Source organism: Diabrotica undecimpunctata, chromosome 5, assembly GCF_040954645.1.
Source record: "Diabrotica undecimpunctata isolate CICGRU chromosome 5, icDiaUnde3, whole genome shotgun sequence".
Lineage (NCBI taxonomy): Eukaryota > Metazoa > Arthropoda > Insecta > Coleoptera > Chrysomelidae > Diabrotica > Diabrotica undecimpunctata.
In genome coordinates this window covers 160,846,737-160,859,141 of record NC_092807.1, presented here as the reverse complement: position 1 = coordinate 160,859,141, position 12,405 = coordinate 160,846,737, and the positions used below count along the sequence as shown (strand labels likewise).

Below are 12,405 nucleotides of genomic sequence, written 5' to 3'. Positions count from 1 at the left end.
GAACTAGAGGAAAGAGAAATCCCTCCAGGCTTATGGTTAAATAGAGAAGAATGGCGGTTAGGAGTCGAAAGGCGTCGGAGAACGCTGTAAACTGATAGTAGTAGTAGTATGAGCAAAAATGACAGCGTAGTTCAGAGAGAACTGGCTGGTATTTATCCTAAGGTGGGTTAAAGAATACAATAGGAATAAAGGCAATCGCATTGCTGACCAATTGGCTACGAAGGCGGCAGGTCTAAGAGGAACTTTTTGGTTGGTCAACTACAATAATCGCGGAAATTGTCAAAACTGGTCATTGTCAACTAAGCGAACACCTCTTTATACTGGGCTAGTAGACAGACTTCTATGCAGGAAGTATAAAGGAGAAGACGAAACTGTATAGCATGTCTTATGTGAATGCCCGGAGTTATCATTACTACGAGAGTACGCGTTCGGCGAGTCCTGGTCCATACCTGTCCACAAAAGCGAGATTTCCCCTGGCGACTTGTCCACCTTCCTAGAAATGGCAAGTTGGACAATGAGCTAAGGACGAAAGCTCCCTGGGAGGATGCACAATGGGTCAATTGTGGCCTAAGCGCTGTGGAACTTAACTCGTCCTCCCCTACAGATACAGATGTGTTCTAATTAATTTTATTAATTAAATTTTGGTTTTAGTTTTTTTCTGGCTTTCCACCAAAGCTTATTTAGCTTTAAAATATGCTCCGTTTTTTTATTTGAGTAAATTTATAAAGACGTTTTACTGTTAATCTTTCACTTTTGAAGTCAGTTTGTTTTTTTGCTTCCTCTTTTGTTTTCTATAATAATTTTTATATTTCTATAAACTCTGCTTTGTATATTACTGAGAAGATCTCACAAGTTCTCAACTTTATTTTTAAACAAAATTATTGTTTAAATAATCTAGTTCTTCCCCTACACCGTAAATTCTTTTTACATATTAATAAAAATTGTAAACAAAAAGCTTTATTTAAGGTTTACCTCGAATACAAAATAAATGTTCATTAGTTATACTTTATATATTAAAACAAGTATAAAATGTCTTATTTTAGTTCTTACCATATTTGTGGTTATTTTAAATATTTAAAAACACTCACCAACATCTCATCGTCTGGAATTCTCGACAAAAGGTCGAGAATTTCATTATTGGGCACTGAATGAGGTCTCAATATCCTTCTAAAGAATTTGTTAATGCCCCACAACATTAGTAAGTACCTAATTGGCAAGATGTACAAGACTACCGTTGCTACAACCAGCAGGAATATGGCTATGCAGGATAAGTAAGGAACTGTGAAGTTGAACATACTGAAAATAAATTAAAAATTGTTTTAAAATATATTTTTAGAAATATTTTAACACGTAACAAAGATTTCATAAAAAAAGAAAAAATCACTAAACTAAATTTATATTGTTTTTTTTTTCTTCTTCTTTAAGTTCCATCTTCTAACGAAGGTTGGAAATCATCATGGCTATGCGGACTAAAAAACCTAAATTGGAAATATAAGGGAATAAACATCAATGGCCGCTACCTCAGTATTCTACGATTTGCAGATGACATAATCCTGATAGCTACTGACCTACAAGAAATGCAAACCATGCTTTTAGAACTACATACCGAATCTTCTAAAATAGGACTGAAAATGAATTTAAACAAAACAAAAGGCATGCACTCCGAAGACACCGTGACGATAATAAACGATCAAATTATAGAAAAAGTTGAAGAATATATATACTTAGGACAAAAAATAATACTAAATAGGGAAATTCAAACCGAAGAAATAAAAAGAAGAAGAAAGTTAGCTTGGGCAGCATTCGGTAAACTGAACTAAATACTCAGAAATCAACAAATTCAATTACATCTTAGATCTAAAGTTTTTGATGCATGCAATATTCCGATATTAACTTATGCGGTACAAACATGGACAATCACAAAAAAGAATATGAATATACTTAGAGTCACTCAACACGCGATGGAAAGAGCAATGCTAGGTATATCACTTAAGGACAAGAAAACAAACACATGGATAAGACAGAAAACCAAAGTCACCGATGTGGTGCAAAAATCATTAAAGTTGAAATGGGAATACGCTGGACATGTAGCTAGGAGCGATCTAAACAAATGGCACAGATCAATTTTAACCTGGAGACCATACCAACACAAAAGACCCAGAGGCAGACCTCCTATGAGATGGACAGATGATCTGAAAAGGACTGCCGGGAAAAATTGGCTACAAGTAGCGTACAATAAAAAACAATGGAAAGGAAGACTTGAAGAGGCTTATGTTCAGATGTGGGCGTGAATGGCTAGACGAAGAAGAAGAAGAAGATGCGGACTCTGTTGACTGTCGCTTTGAAAAGTTCTGCACTACTGCATTCAAACCATTCCCTTAAGTTCTTAAGCCAGGATATTCTTCGCTTTCTTCGGATTTTGCCTTGCATAATAAGTTGTAATAATGCGTATTTTTGCCCTCTCATCACATGTCCTAAGTACTCAAGTTATACTTGTTTGCTTCAGTAAAATTAAATTGGTAAATTTTAATGGTAAATTTAATCTATATTAGGAACATATAATACGAGTACTTTATTTGTAGTATGCGCAATAAATCCGGTTTTAGACATTTTTTAAGTAAATCCTACAAAGAACTTGGCTTAGTTCAATCTACATTGTGAACTATTCATTTCAGGCAATGTTCTTTAAATCCAATATATATGGCTAGATCAATAATTCAAAACCAAACAAAAATGCAATAAATCCCAATTTAAGACTAAGCAAACTGACATAAAATCATCATATTTAACCAAACTGCAGTTAATGCTTGAAATAATATCTCTGTGAAAGTTTTGTTCAGTTTGCGCAAATTACCAAAAGATGGCAATCACAGTTCTATTCCTCTTCTTCTTCTATGTTATTATGTATAAGAATGTATTTTGTTACTTAGGTATTTTATAGAGAGTTGTTTGTTTATACAGTTGCATCAGACACTGAATGGTAATTTACTAAAATGGAAGACGTTAATATCTAGTATTTGTGTGAAAGATGGTAACAAGAGAAGTCGAAAGAGAATGGTTAAAGTGTCTAAAAGATCGGTTAAAAAAGTAAAAGGTAAAAATACACTAACATTCGTTATTTCTAATGGTTTTAAATGGTAATTTAAATTATTTGTAGTTATGAAGATAAAGATTCGTTAGTAAAGAAGTTTAAAAGGCCTGTAATCATTCAGATCTTCTTCTTGATGTGCCTATACGTTACGAATGTTGGCGATCATCATGGCAATCTTTATCTTATCTGCAGCAGCACGGAAAAGCTGCACAGATGTTGTATTGAACCAGATTCTGAGGTTCTTTAAACAAGATGTTCTTCTTCCTCCTGGACCTCGTTTTCCAAATATTTTTTCTTGCAGGATTCATTCCGCATAATATGTCCGAAGAACTGTAACTTTCGAGATTTAATGGTGGCCAGTACCTCCCGGTTCTTATTCATTCTTCTGAGGACCTTCTCATTTGTGACTCGGTCAGTCCACGGGATCTTAAGCATGCTTTGATATAGCCACATCTGAAATGCTTCCAGTTTTCTGCACATATCTTCGTTCAAGGTCCACGATTCAACACCATAAAAAAGGACAGAGAAGACCTAATTATTCAAGTAACAACTTTAAATGCACTTATATCACATTATTTGATATAAGACGATTAAGGCAATCATCTTTTTACGCTACGAATGATAAATCAGAGCAAGATACATAACTGTTCTAACAAAGACCTATGTCCTGTGGCGTAGTTGTTCTATCGTATAAATACCTTTCATAGTATCTACGAATTAGTTAAAAATAATAAATTGATATTAGGTTGAATGCTCGAATAAATGAACTTTGATCAAATGCAAGGCAGATATCGAGCACAGTTTATTATTTAAATCTGGTCCAAGTACTTTCGCTTCCTTTTCGCCGTTTTTTAAAAAAATTTCAAAATTTTAAACTGTTTGTCCTTGTGGCGTGTAGTGTAATGTACAATTTTATGTTTATAACATTCTCAACAGATTGTTGGATAGGCCAAATTTGACGAAATGCCCCTGAAGAGGCTCTAGGAAGCGAAAGTACTTGGGCAAGATTTAATTAATAAACTGTGCTCGATATCTGCCTTTCATTTGATCAAAGTTAAAAATAATAAAACCCAAACACAGATTTTCAAGTCAAGGTGTTTGGGACTTCTGCAATATTCTATTTGGACGGATTTTAAGTCTTTCCGCCTACTTAAAACTGGCAACACTAAGCTCAAAGGCTCCATAAGATTTACATAGCCCTATGCTGCTCCTACTGCAAAGTGACTGCGAAACGCGCTTTTACATGAGATAGAGGGATGATCATAAGAAACATTCTACAACAATAGGGACAAGATCATTGGTGGACAGCCATCGAAGAGAATATGGGCACAGCTGTGTCTAAAACTGGATCAAATACGCACCTATGTAAAAAAACAGACATAATTTTTATCCCGTGTAAATTTTTATTTTGTAATATGATATGATATAATTAGTAACTTACTTTTTAATACCTTCCAACAACGATGCAATCCGTCCAATCGCATTCTGAACACCCTGCGTTACTTCTTGAATAGCCTGCAAACGTTCTTTCAGACTTTTCTTTTCTTCTTTCTCTTTGTCTTCTTCGTCGTCGTCTTCTCCTTCTGAATCCTGCGATTCATCCCACGGAACTTGTAAAGGTCCTGATAAAGATCGTACTATATACTGTTTTAAGAATACCAAGAGAACTAATATTGGAAACATCCATGGCTGGAAATAGTAGCAAAGTGTAACCCAAACTACCAATGCCGCGAAACTTTGTAGTTTTGACTCCCATTCAAAACAAGTTCTAAAATATTAAATAAGATTTACAGCACATTTACAATTAACTAGAAATACAATAGGTACATCATGGGACATAATGTGATGGAGTTGTGAAGAAAAAATATTATCTTGTTTTCAATAATAATTCTAAGGATAATGCAGGGAAAAAGGAAAAACTTTAAAAAAAAATTGCCTTGATGTTTAGCATCATTATTGAAAAAACTTATGTATAGATAAAAATATGTATTCAAGAAGTATCTGATTACTTACTGGAAAAGCTTGCCGACTTCTAAGAAATACATAACAAATACTTTTAGCCTTAGAACATTTTTTACAAAAACTTGCCGCTTAAACTTTACTTCAGTTTGCATATATTTCTCCTCCCTTGGATTTAAAGTTCTTATACACGCTCTAATAGGATTCCACTGAATTATCATTTCTAGAAGAATTTGTGGTCCATTTCCTTTCGCCCTCGTTCGTAGTTTTTTATCCTTTAAAGCAAACCACCTTTTTTCTCCATTTCGTATTCGTAGAAGCGGAATTGCAATCTTTCCTGAAAATAAGTATTTATTATTAATCTACAGAGTGCGGCAGATAAATGTCCAATTAGAAACATCTCGAGAACTAAAGGTAACTGACTAATGAAAATTGGAATGAAGGAGTTTTTAAGAGTGACCTATTTAATGAACTTTTTAATTTTAGAAATATTTTCGTTATTTTGAATATTTTTATAGTTTCCCTATCCTATTGTGAACCGTTTTTGAGTTATAATGGTTTTTATATGAAAATTACACTTTTATACCATGTATATAAAATTCAATATCCGCTAATGTAATTTAAATAAAAGTTTCAATTTTTTAGGTGCTTATTAACCAGATATAGCATTATCGTTTACAGTGTAAAGTTGCCTTTTTCATTATACAGGATATTGTCAAAATTGGCATAAAACCAGCATCCTAAATTTTCGCCTCATTCCTTTTTTTCGAATAGGACACCCTGTATGTGATCCATTATTTTAGAAAAATATGTTTTTTACTTCCATCTGTATTAGTATTTCCTATACCTATCTCTTGCAGTTTTCAAATAAATTAACTTGGTAGACTATGTTGTGTAAATTTACAACTTTCATATTGTAAGTTAAACATTGAACAAATTAAAAAGATACTATCAAAGAAAATAGATACTAGCTTATTAATTTAATAAATGTTCAAAAAAAACAAATTATTTTTATATCATTTATATCATCACTTAAGCCGGAGAATACCCATGCCTGTTACTAGCACAATGACATACCAGTACCTAGCAAGCTCGAGCTACTGTCCCCAAACTGGCAAGTATGTACGTTAACTGGCATGCTAGTTCCTGTTCCTGGCATGCTAGCTAATAGCAAAGAATATGATTTTTCTTGCAATTAGCATGCTGTGAGATACAAGGCGCATGCGTGGGGAATGTCACTGGCATGTGTGAACGCGCGCTACCGTTACGGGCATGCCAGTAGCTAGCAGAAAATTGTCAGATTTGTTGTGTTGGGGATAAAAATTAATCGTTTTATTTTTAAACTTGTTAATTTAAAAAATGTTGCAAATTTATTGCTATATAATAGAGAATTGTAAATGTACTAAGACATATCCAAGTGCCGACGCAGCCACCGATCACAATTTACTGGCATCTAGAATCAACCTAAAATTAAAGACAATCAAAAAGCCTTCCATTACAAAGAAATACGATAGACAAAAACTAAAAGAAGAAGAATTTAAACATCACTTTGAACAGACAATGAACGAAAAAATTCGAGACAACATCACACAAGTATACAATGTACCAACAGTCGAAGAAAGATGGGATAACATAAAGAATGGTGTTATTGATACAGCAACGCAAAGTGGAACTGTCACCCATTATAAAAAGCAAGCATGGATGACAGATGAAATAATCGAAATGATGGACGAAAGAAGACAGCTTAAAAATAGAAATAACTCAGAGTATAAACGAAAGCATAATCTGATTCGAAGAAAAATCAGGGAAGCCAAAGAGTTATGGATGCAAGCAAAATGTGAGGAACTAGAAGAATTGCAACGAAAACATGACGAATTTAACACACATAAGAAAATAAAAGAAGTTACAGTACACAAAAGAAATACACCCATAACACTAACGAATAATGAAGGTCATGCACTATCTCTAGAAGACGAAGTAATGGAGGAATAGGAAAACTACATTAAAGCATTATTTAAGGATGATCGAGGATCACTACCTAACTTAAGTGCAAATACAGGACCATCAATCTTAAAAGCTGAAGTGGAAAAAGCCATACACTAAGCCAAAAACAACAAAGCCAGTGGACCAGATCAAATATACAGCGAATGGCTAAAATTACTCTCAAATGACAATATAAAAGAACTCACTGTACTTTTCAATCAAATATATGATACCAGTGAAATTCCATCGGACTGGTTAAAATCGATCTTTATTCCTCTACCTAAGAAACCAAACGTTGCATATCCTTCTAAATCGAATTACCAACAAGTGCGAAGAAATAATTAGTCAAGAGCAGTTCGGGTTCCGGAGATGCCTTGGAACTAGAGAAGCACTATTTTCTATGCAAACACTCCTTCAACGATGTTGGGAGGTAAGAAAACCCGTATATATGTGCTTCATTGATTTTGAAAAGGCATTTGATCGCGTTCAGCATACCAGACTAATTACCGCCTTGCAGAGCATCCAACTAGATGAAGACATCACCAGCCTTGGCTGACGACTCTATGCCCGGAAAAGAGTGTGTGCTCGCCGGCCGAGCACCCGAGTAGGGTCCGGCCACTGAGCCCTTGTATGCCGCACAAGACCTCAGTGCTCGGATTTTGCGAGAATATCAGTATTCACCTGATCTGCCTTAAGGGCCTAGTCCGTTGAAGCGGTATATGTAGAGCCAGATGGGCCCTCCATATTTGGTCTATGATGAAAGTGAAGGATACAATAAATGTAGAATGAAAAAGATTTAAGTATTGGATGAATCCAAAGTGATTTAGATAGTAAGACCGTTTTTTTGTTTTTTTTTTTGTTTTTTTTTTGTTTTTTTTTTGTTTTTTGTGGACTTCCTTGGAGCTTCGGAACTATAATATGCCTGGGCAACAATTCTTTCCTTTTTTTTCCTTAATCCTATTTGTGTGCGTGTGTTGGGGTGAGCATTCCCAAGTGTATACTGCTCTCACTCACCCCGGTGTATATTGGACTTATGTCTACCTAAAAACCTAAAAACCTAAAAGAAAAACCGTACCCTCTCGTAAAACGATCGGTCTCACCGCTCCAATGACATATAAAGCCTCATTTGAAACTGTCCTATAGGCGCTAGATACCCTGAGGAGCATTCGCCTTTGCGAAGTCTCTCTTAGCTTATCGTATTTAAAAAAAGTGGTTAGACTTGGACATACACTTAATTTACGTCCAGTATTAACATTAAATTCTAATTTTATATGGTACCACCTAAGAAATAAGATTCATGAGGTCTTATAAAATTTAATGGAATGATTTATTTATAATCCTGAAACTAACAAATGGTAAAAAGAGAGAAATCAAAGAAGCTGTTCTTATTTTGTAAAATGTCTACTATACTATGGGATTCCAATTTTTCAAGTCTTCCATAAAAAATCAGATAATAATGAGAATAAAACAAAACCCATTGCTTGACCAATGGTGGTAAATAAATCTCTGTCTTTAAAACACGTTATTCAATGATAAGTCTTATGGTTGACTCGTATAATAATAAAATCTGTAATATCCTGCACTATATATACTATTTTTCTATGCCAGTTGTATGAAGTTGACGTTCATCTTCTGAACAATAAGTGCTCATTGCTAAACTCTTTTTCTTTATTTATTGGTTACAGACTTAATATTGAACGTTAAAGAACGACCCATAAAATCTTGATGTGCCTTGATAAATCATAAAGTTTGGATCTTTTTGTGACAGATTACACAACGTTGATGGGGAATTTAGTTACATTATGGGCGAATTGAATTTTATGGCAAACGTTAAGGAGTCTATATTATTAAAAAAAGTATCTCATAAAGCAGTGCAGTTTGCGTTTTGATCGCGCTCATAAAATACGCAATATGACATACTTAAATTTCGCGGTACTAAATGTTATATAATAAAGGGGTGTTAAAGTTAATAAAATAATCTGATATAATAGAGCGTTTTGTATAGTATTTTGATTTTTAAATATTTTTTAATAAAAATACATGGAAAATGAAATTAACTTTTTATTAAAATTTTAATTTTTAACTAGGAAACTGCTATCCGCTTGGAAAGTACACTTAGCTAAGTACTAAGGGAAGTACTAAGCTGATACACACTAATATCCAATGTTTAAAGATCTGTGTTCATCAACGCGCTAGCTGTACATTAATATGGATGTATCAGTAGACTTGGGCTGTGGCGACTACATTTTAAGTTCAGTTCGAAATTTGGGGAAATAATTTGGCAACAGTGGTACATAATATCAATGACCTCAACAAGTTTGTCTTGTTTGAATCGACAGCAGTTTCGGTTACTTATTGCAGTTTGAAGAGTAGTTATCGCTATCGTATTATCAAAATAATAGCTGAAAATTTAAGTGAATTTAAATTTGATGATGATTCTATCAATGATCCCTGGTATTCGGAGAGTTCAGATAATTCTGATGAACAAATATATAAAAAACGAAAACTTTTGGATCGTAAAACGTCAAAAATATTATGGGGTATGTCAGATACTACATATTTTTCTTATGACTATTTTGTAAAATACACCAATTTTTAGGTTAGCGTAAATCAAATTAGAGATTTGGGCTGTGGGACCTCAAATTTGAAATCTGAAGAAATAAGTAATCAACATGTGAAAGGACATAATTCTACAAGTTCGGAGATATGCTGACTTTGATGTTTAAGAAAAAATTAAAATTAAACTTAGGACTTTTTTAGGTCAGTGGAAAGGCAGATTTGAATTCTGAAGAATTTATTAACAAAATTACGCAATCGACAAGAAATTTAGAGACACGTGTTGTATGGGATAATGTTGTTGGTAATTTGAATGCTTTTCCGCTTCAGCAAAATAGTTCTCCAACTTTGAATGCTATACATCGTCAAGATGATAGTCTACTTTCATTTTATAAACTTCTACTGACGGACGGAAGATATATTTGATCTTTTGGTAACCGAAATCAATATTTATGCCGAACAACAAATTATTTGGGCATACTCGTATGGATGGGCCTAAATCCAAGACTAAGAGACTATTGGAGTACAAATTTTGTTCATAAATGCTTTATTTATCAAAGCACAAAATGAGCTAATTTAATTTCATAATTCTTACCTAAAAATTCTACCTTGTGGTCTCGGTCTTCGTCGAATACAGTAATCTCTAGAACATTATTGATATCCTTGACGTTGAACGTGAAAATTTTATTCCATGACGGCGTCAACGTTTTATATTCAGTTTGAGTTTGAAGTCGGGCGTTTCCCAATTCTAATACACAGAAAGGATCACTTTTTCCACCAAGATCAGCGGAAGCTAAACCTTGTGCTTTGAATACTTTTACGGTGAGGTGACCGACGTCCTTGATATTGTGAAAAGTCCTGTGCCATGCCTATATATTCGGATAATTCAAAAGAATTGTTAAAAGATTTTATGAATTATAGGCCAGAACACCAGTAAAAAATTACTTACGTATCTATCGACTAGATTTTGCTTTTCTCTAGGATTATCTTCATAAGTGGTTAAGTCAGATATTGTCTCGGATGCGGTAGTACCACTGATTGTAAGAAGTAAATGTAATGATCCAGCTCCCTCCTCTAATTCTTTCCAAATACTGTGCGTCTTTTCGCGTTCAAAATTAGTTAAATCAATCACGCACCTGAAATATTATGAAAAATTATTGCACATAATAACCATCTAAAGAAGATATGTACATATAGTTAAACCAGAAATATTTTTTTTGTTTAATTAATTAGAAACGTTCACAACAGTGGAACGAAATGAAGACACCTATTACCACAATTTCGCATGAATATCTAAAATCAAAAAGAGAAAAGAAGCAAGAATGGGTGACAGATGAGCCAACATAAAAAACACTTACACAGTTGTGAGTACAAACTTAAATGTGGCGACTGCCCAAAAACTTACATTGGTCAAACAGGTAGAAATTTTAATAAACGAATAGCAGAACATAAAAGGGCTTTTAATAATAGAAAAACAGATTCTACATACGCACTTCACCTTCTAGATCATAATCATTCTTTTAATGACGAATTTAAAATTCTCCACATTCAAAATAAAGGCCTTAAGCTATCTTTGTTAGAATCTATGGAAATCAACAAATTAAAAAACACAGATATAATTTTGAATGACCAGCTTGAGACAAACAGTTCTCCCCTCCTCAACCTATTCCATTAGAGACTATAAAGTGTAAACCCATGCCAAAAACAGATCACTTGAGAAAGGCAATCAGCCGAAACAGCTGTAGTGATAAGAATTTAAAATAAATTTTGTGGAAGTTTTGAAAACAAAGTTTTCAGTGTTTTATTGTTACAGAAAATGAATTTCCATCAAGTAACGGTCGAATCCATCAATTATTTAAAATTAGAAGGACCTCAGATCAAGTCAACAATATTGAAATTAATTTTAGTTAGAAATTTAGAAATATTATAAATGTACTAGAAAATAAAATTAAAAAAATTATTTTCATTTTGCCATATTAATATTAAAAAAAAATGTACATGCATCTAATAACTTAGTAATAAATTAAAATGTAAAAGTTAAAAATTTGTTACCTTCCTATAAAGTCGTCTCTAGCCCTGTCCTTATCCCATACTGTAATTTCTAACTGTTGGTCTCCATCATCGTATAAATGCAGATCTAGCTGTTCTAACCATCTCGGATTTAATGATCTCCATACGACACGACTTTTGTACTTTTCATTTCCCAATCTGAAATTAAATAAAGCTATAAATTTATTTAAACGGTGACAGTGTTTTTTAGAGGTATGGAAATGTAAGTTGGTAACACTTTTTTAACTGTCTGCCCTTTTGCCAGTTGTTAAGTAATTTATGTTAAGTTGGGTTTGGCATTTCAGCATGAATCGACTTGACGCCTTAACACTTTACTTTACTTAATCAGTAGAACCCATTTGTACCTTTTGGTGTTGGGCTGTTTACAATACAATTCATTAAATTACAATATTTGACAGTCTTCTGAGGGTCCTAGCTCTTAACGAACTTTCTCCATTCCTTCCTATTGGATGACATCTGTGTTGCTTCCTGCCAAGTCTTACCCTTACTCTGCAGTATCTGCGAGATGTCACTGTTCCATTCTTTAATGGGTCTTCCTCTTCTGTTCTTCCCTATTGGTTTGGCGTCCCACACTCTTTTTACTTGTCTATTATTGTCCATCCGGGTTAGTTGTCCGAACCATGCCAATTTTTTCTCTTTGATTGACTCGAGTATCGGTTTGATTTTGAGTCTTTCTAGTAGAGCAGTAATCATGGCTCTATAGAGCCATGATTACTGCCTTTTTATTCCCCAATTGAACATTCATG

At 33.8% G+C, this 12,405-nt stretch overlaps 1 protein-coding gene across 8 annotated transcripts in view; it reads right to left on the bottom strand.

Moving 5' to 3' along the window:
- Positions 1-12,405, bottom strand: part of Mctp (multiple C2 domain and transmembrane region protein) — a 204,383-nt gene that overhangs the window by 27,738 nt on the left and 164,240 nt on the right. For all 8 annotated transcript variants that reach the window (XM_072533100.1, XM_072533099.1, XM_072533095.1 and 5 more), the window contains 6 exons: positions 11,642-11,797; positions 10,539-10,725; positions 10,185-10,458; positions 5,105-5,387; positions 4,533-4,859; positions 1,089-1,296 (listed from right to left, as the gene is read on the bottom strand). In XM_072533100.1, coding sequence (XP_072389201.1) covers positions 1,089-1,296; positions 4,533-4,859; positions 5,105-5,387; positions 10,185-10,458; positions 10,539-10,725; positions 11,642-11,797 — 1,435 coding nt within the window. The remainder of the gene's footprint in view (positions 1-1,088; positions 1,297-4,532; positions 4,860-5,104; positions 5,388-10,184; positions 10,459-10,538; positions 10,726-11,641; positions 11,798-12,405) is intronic.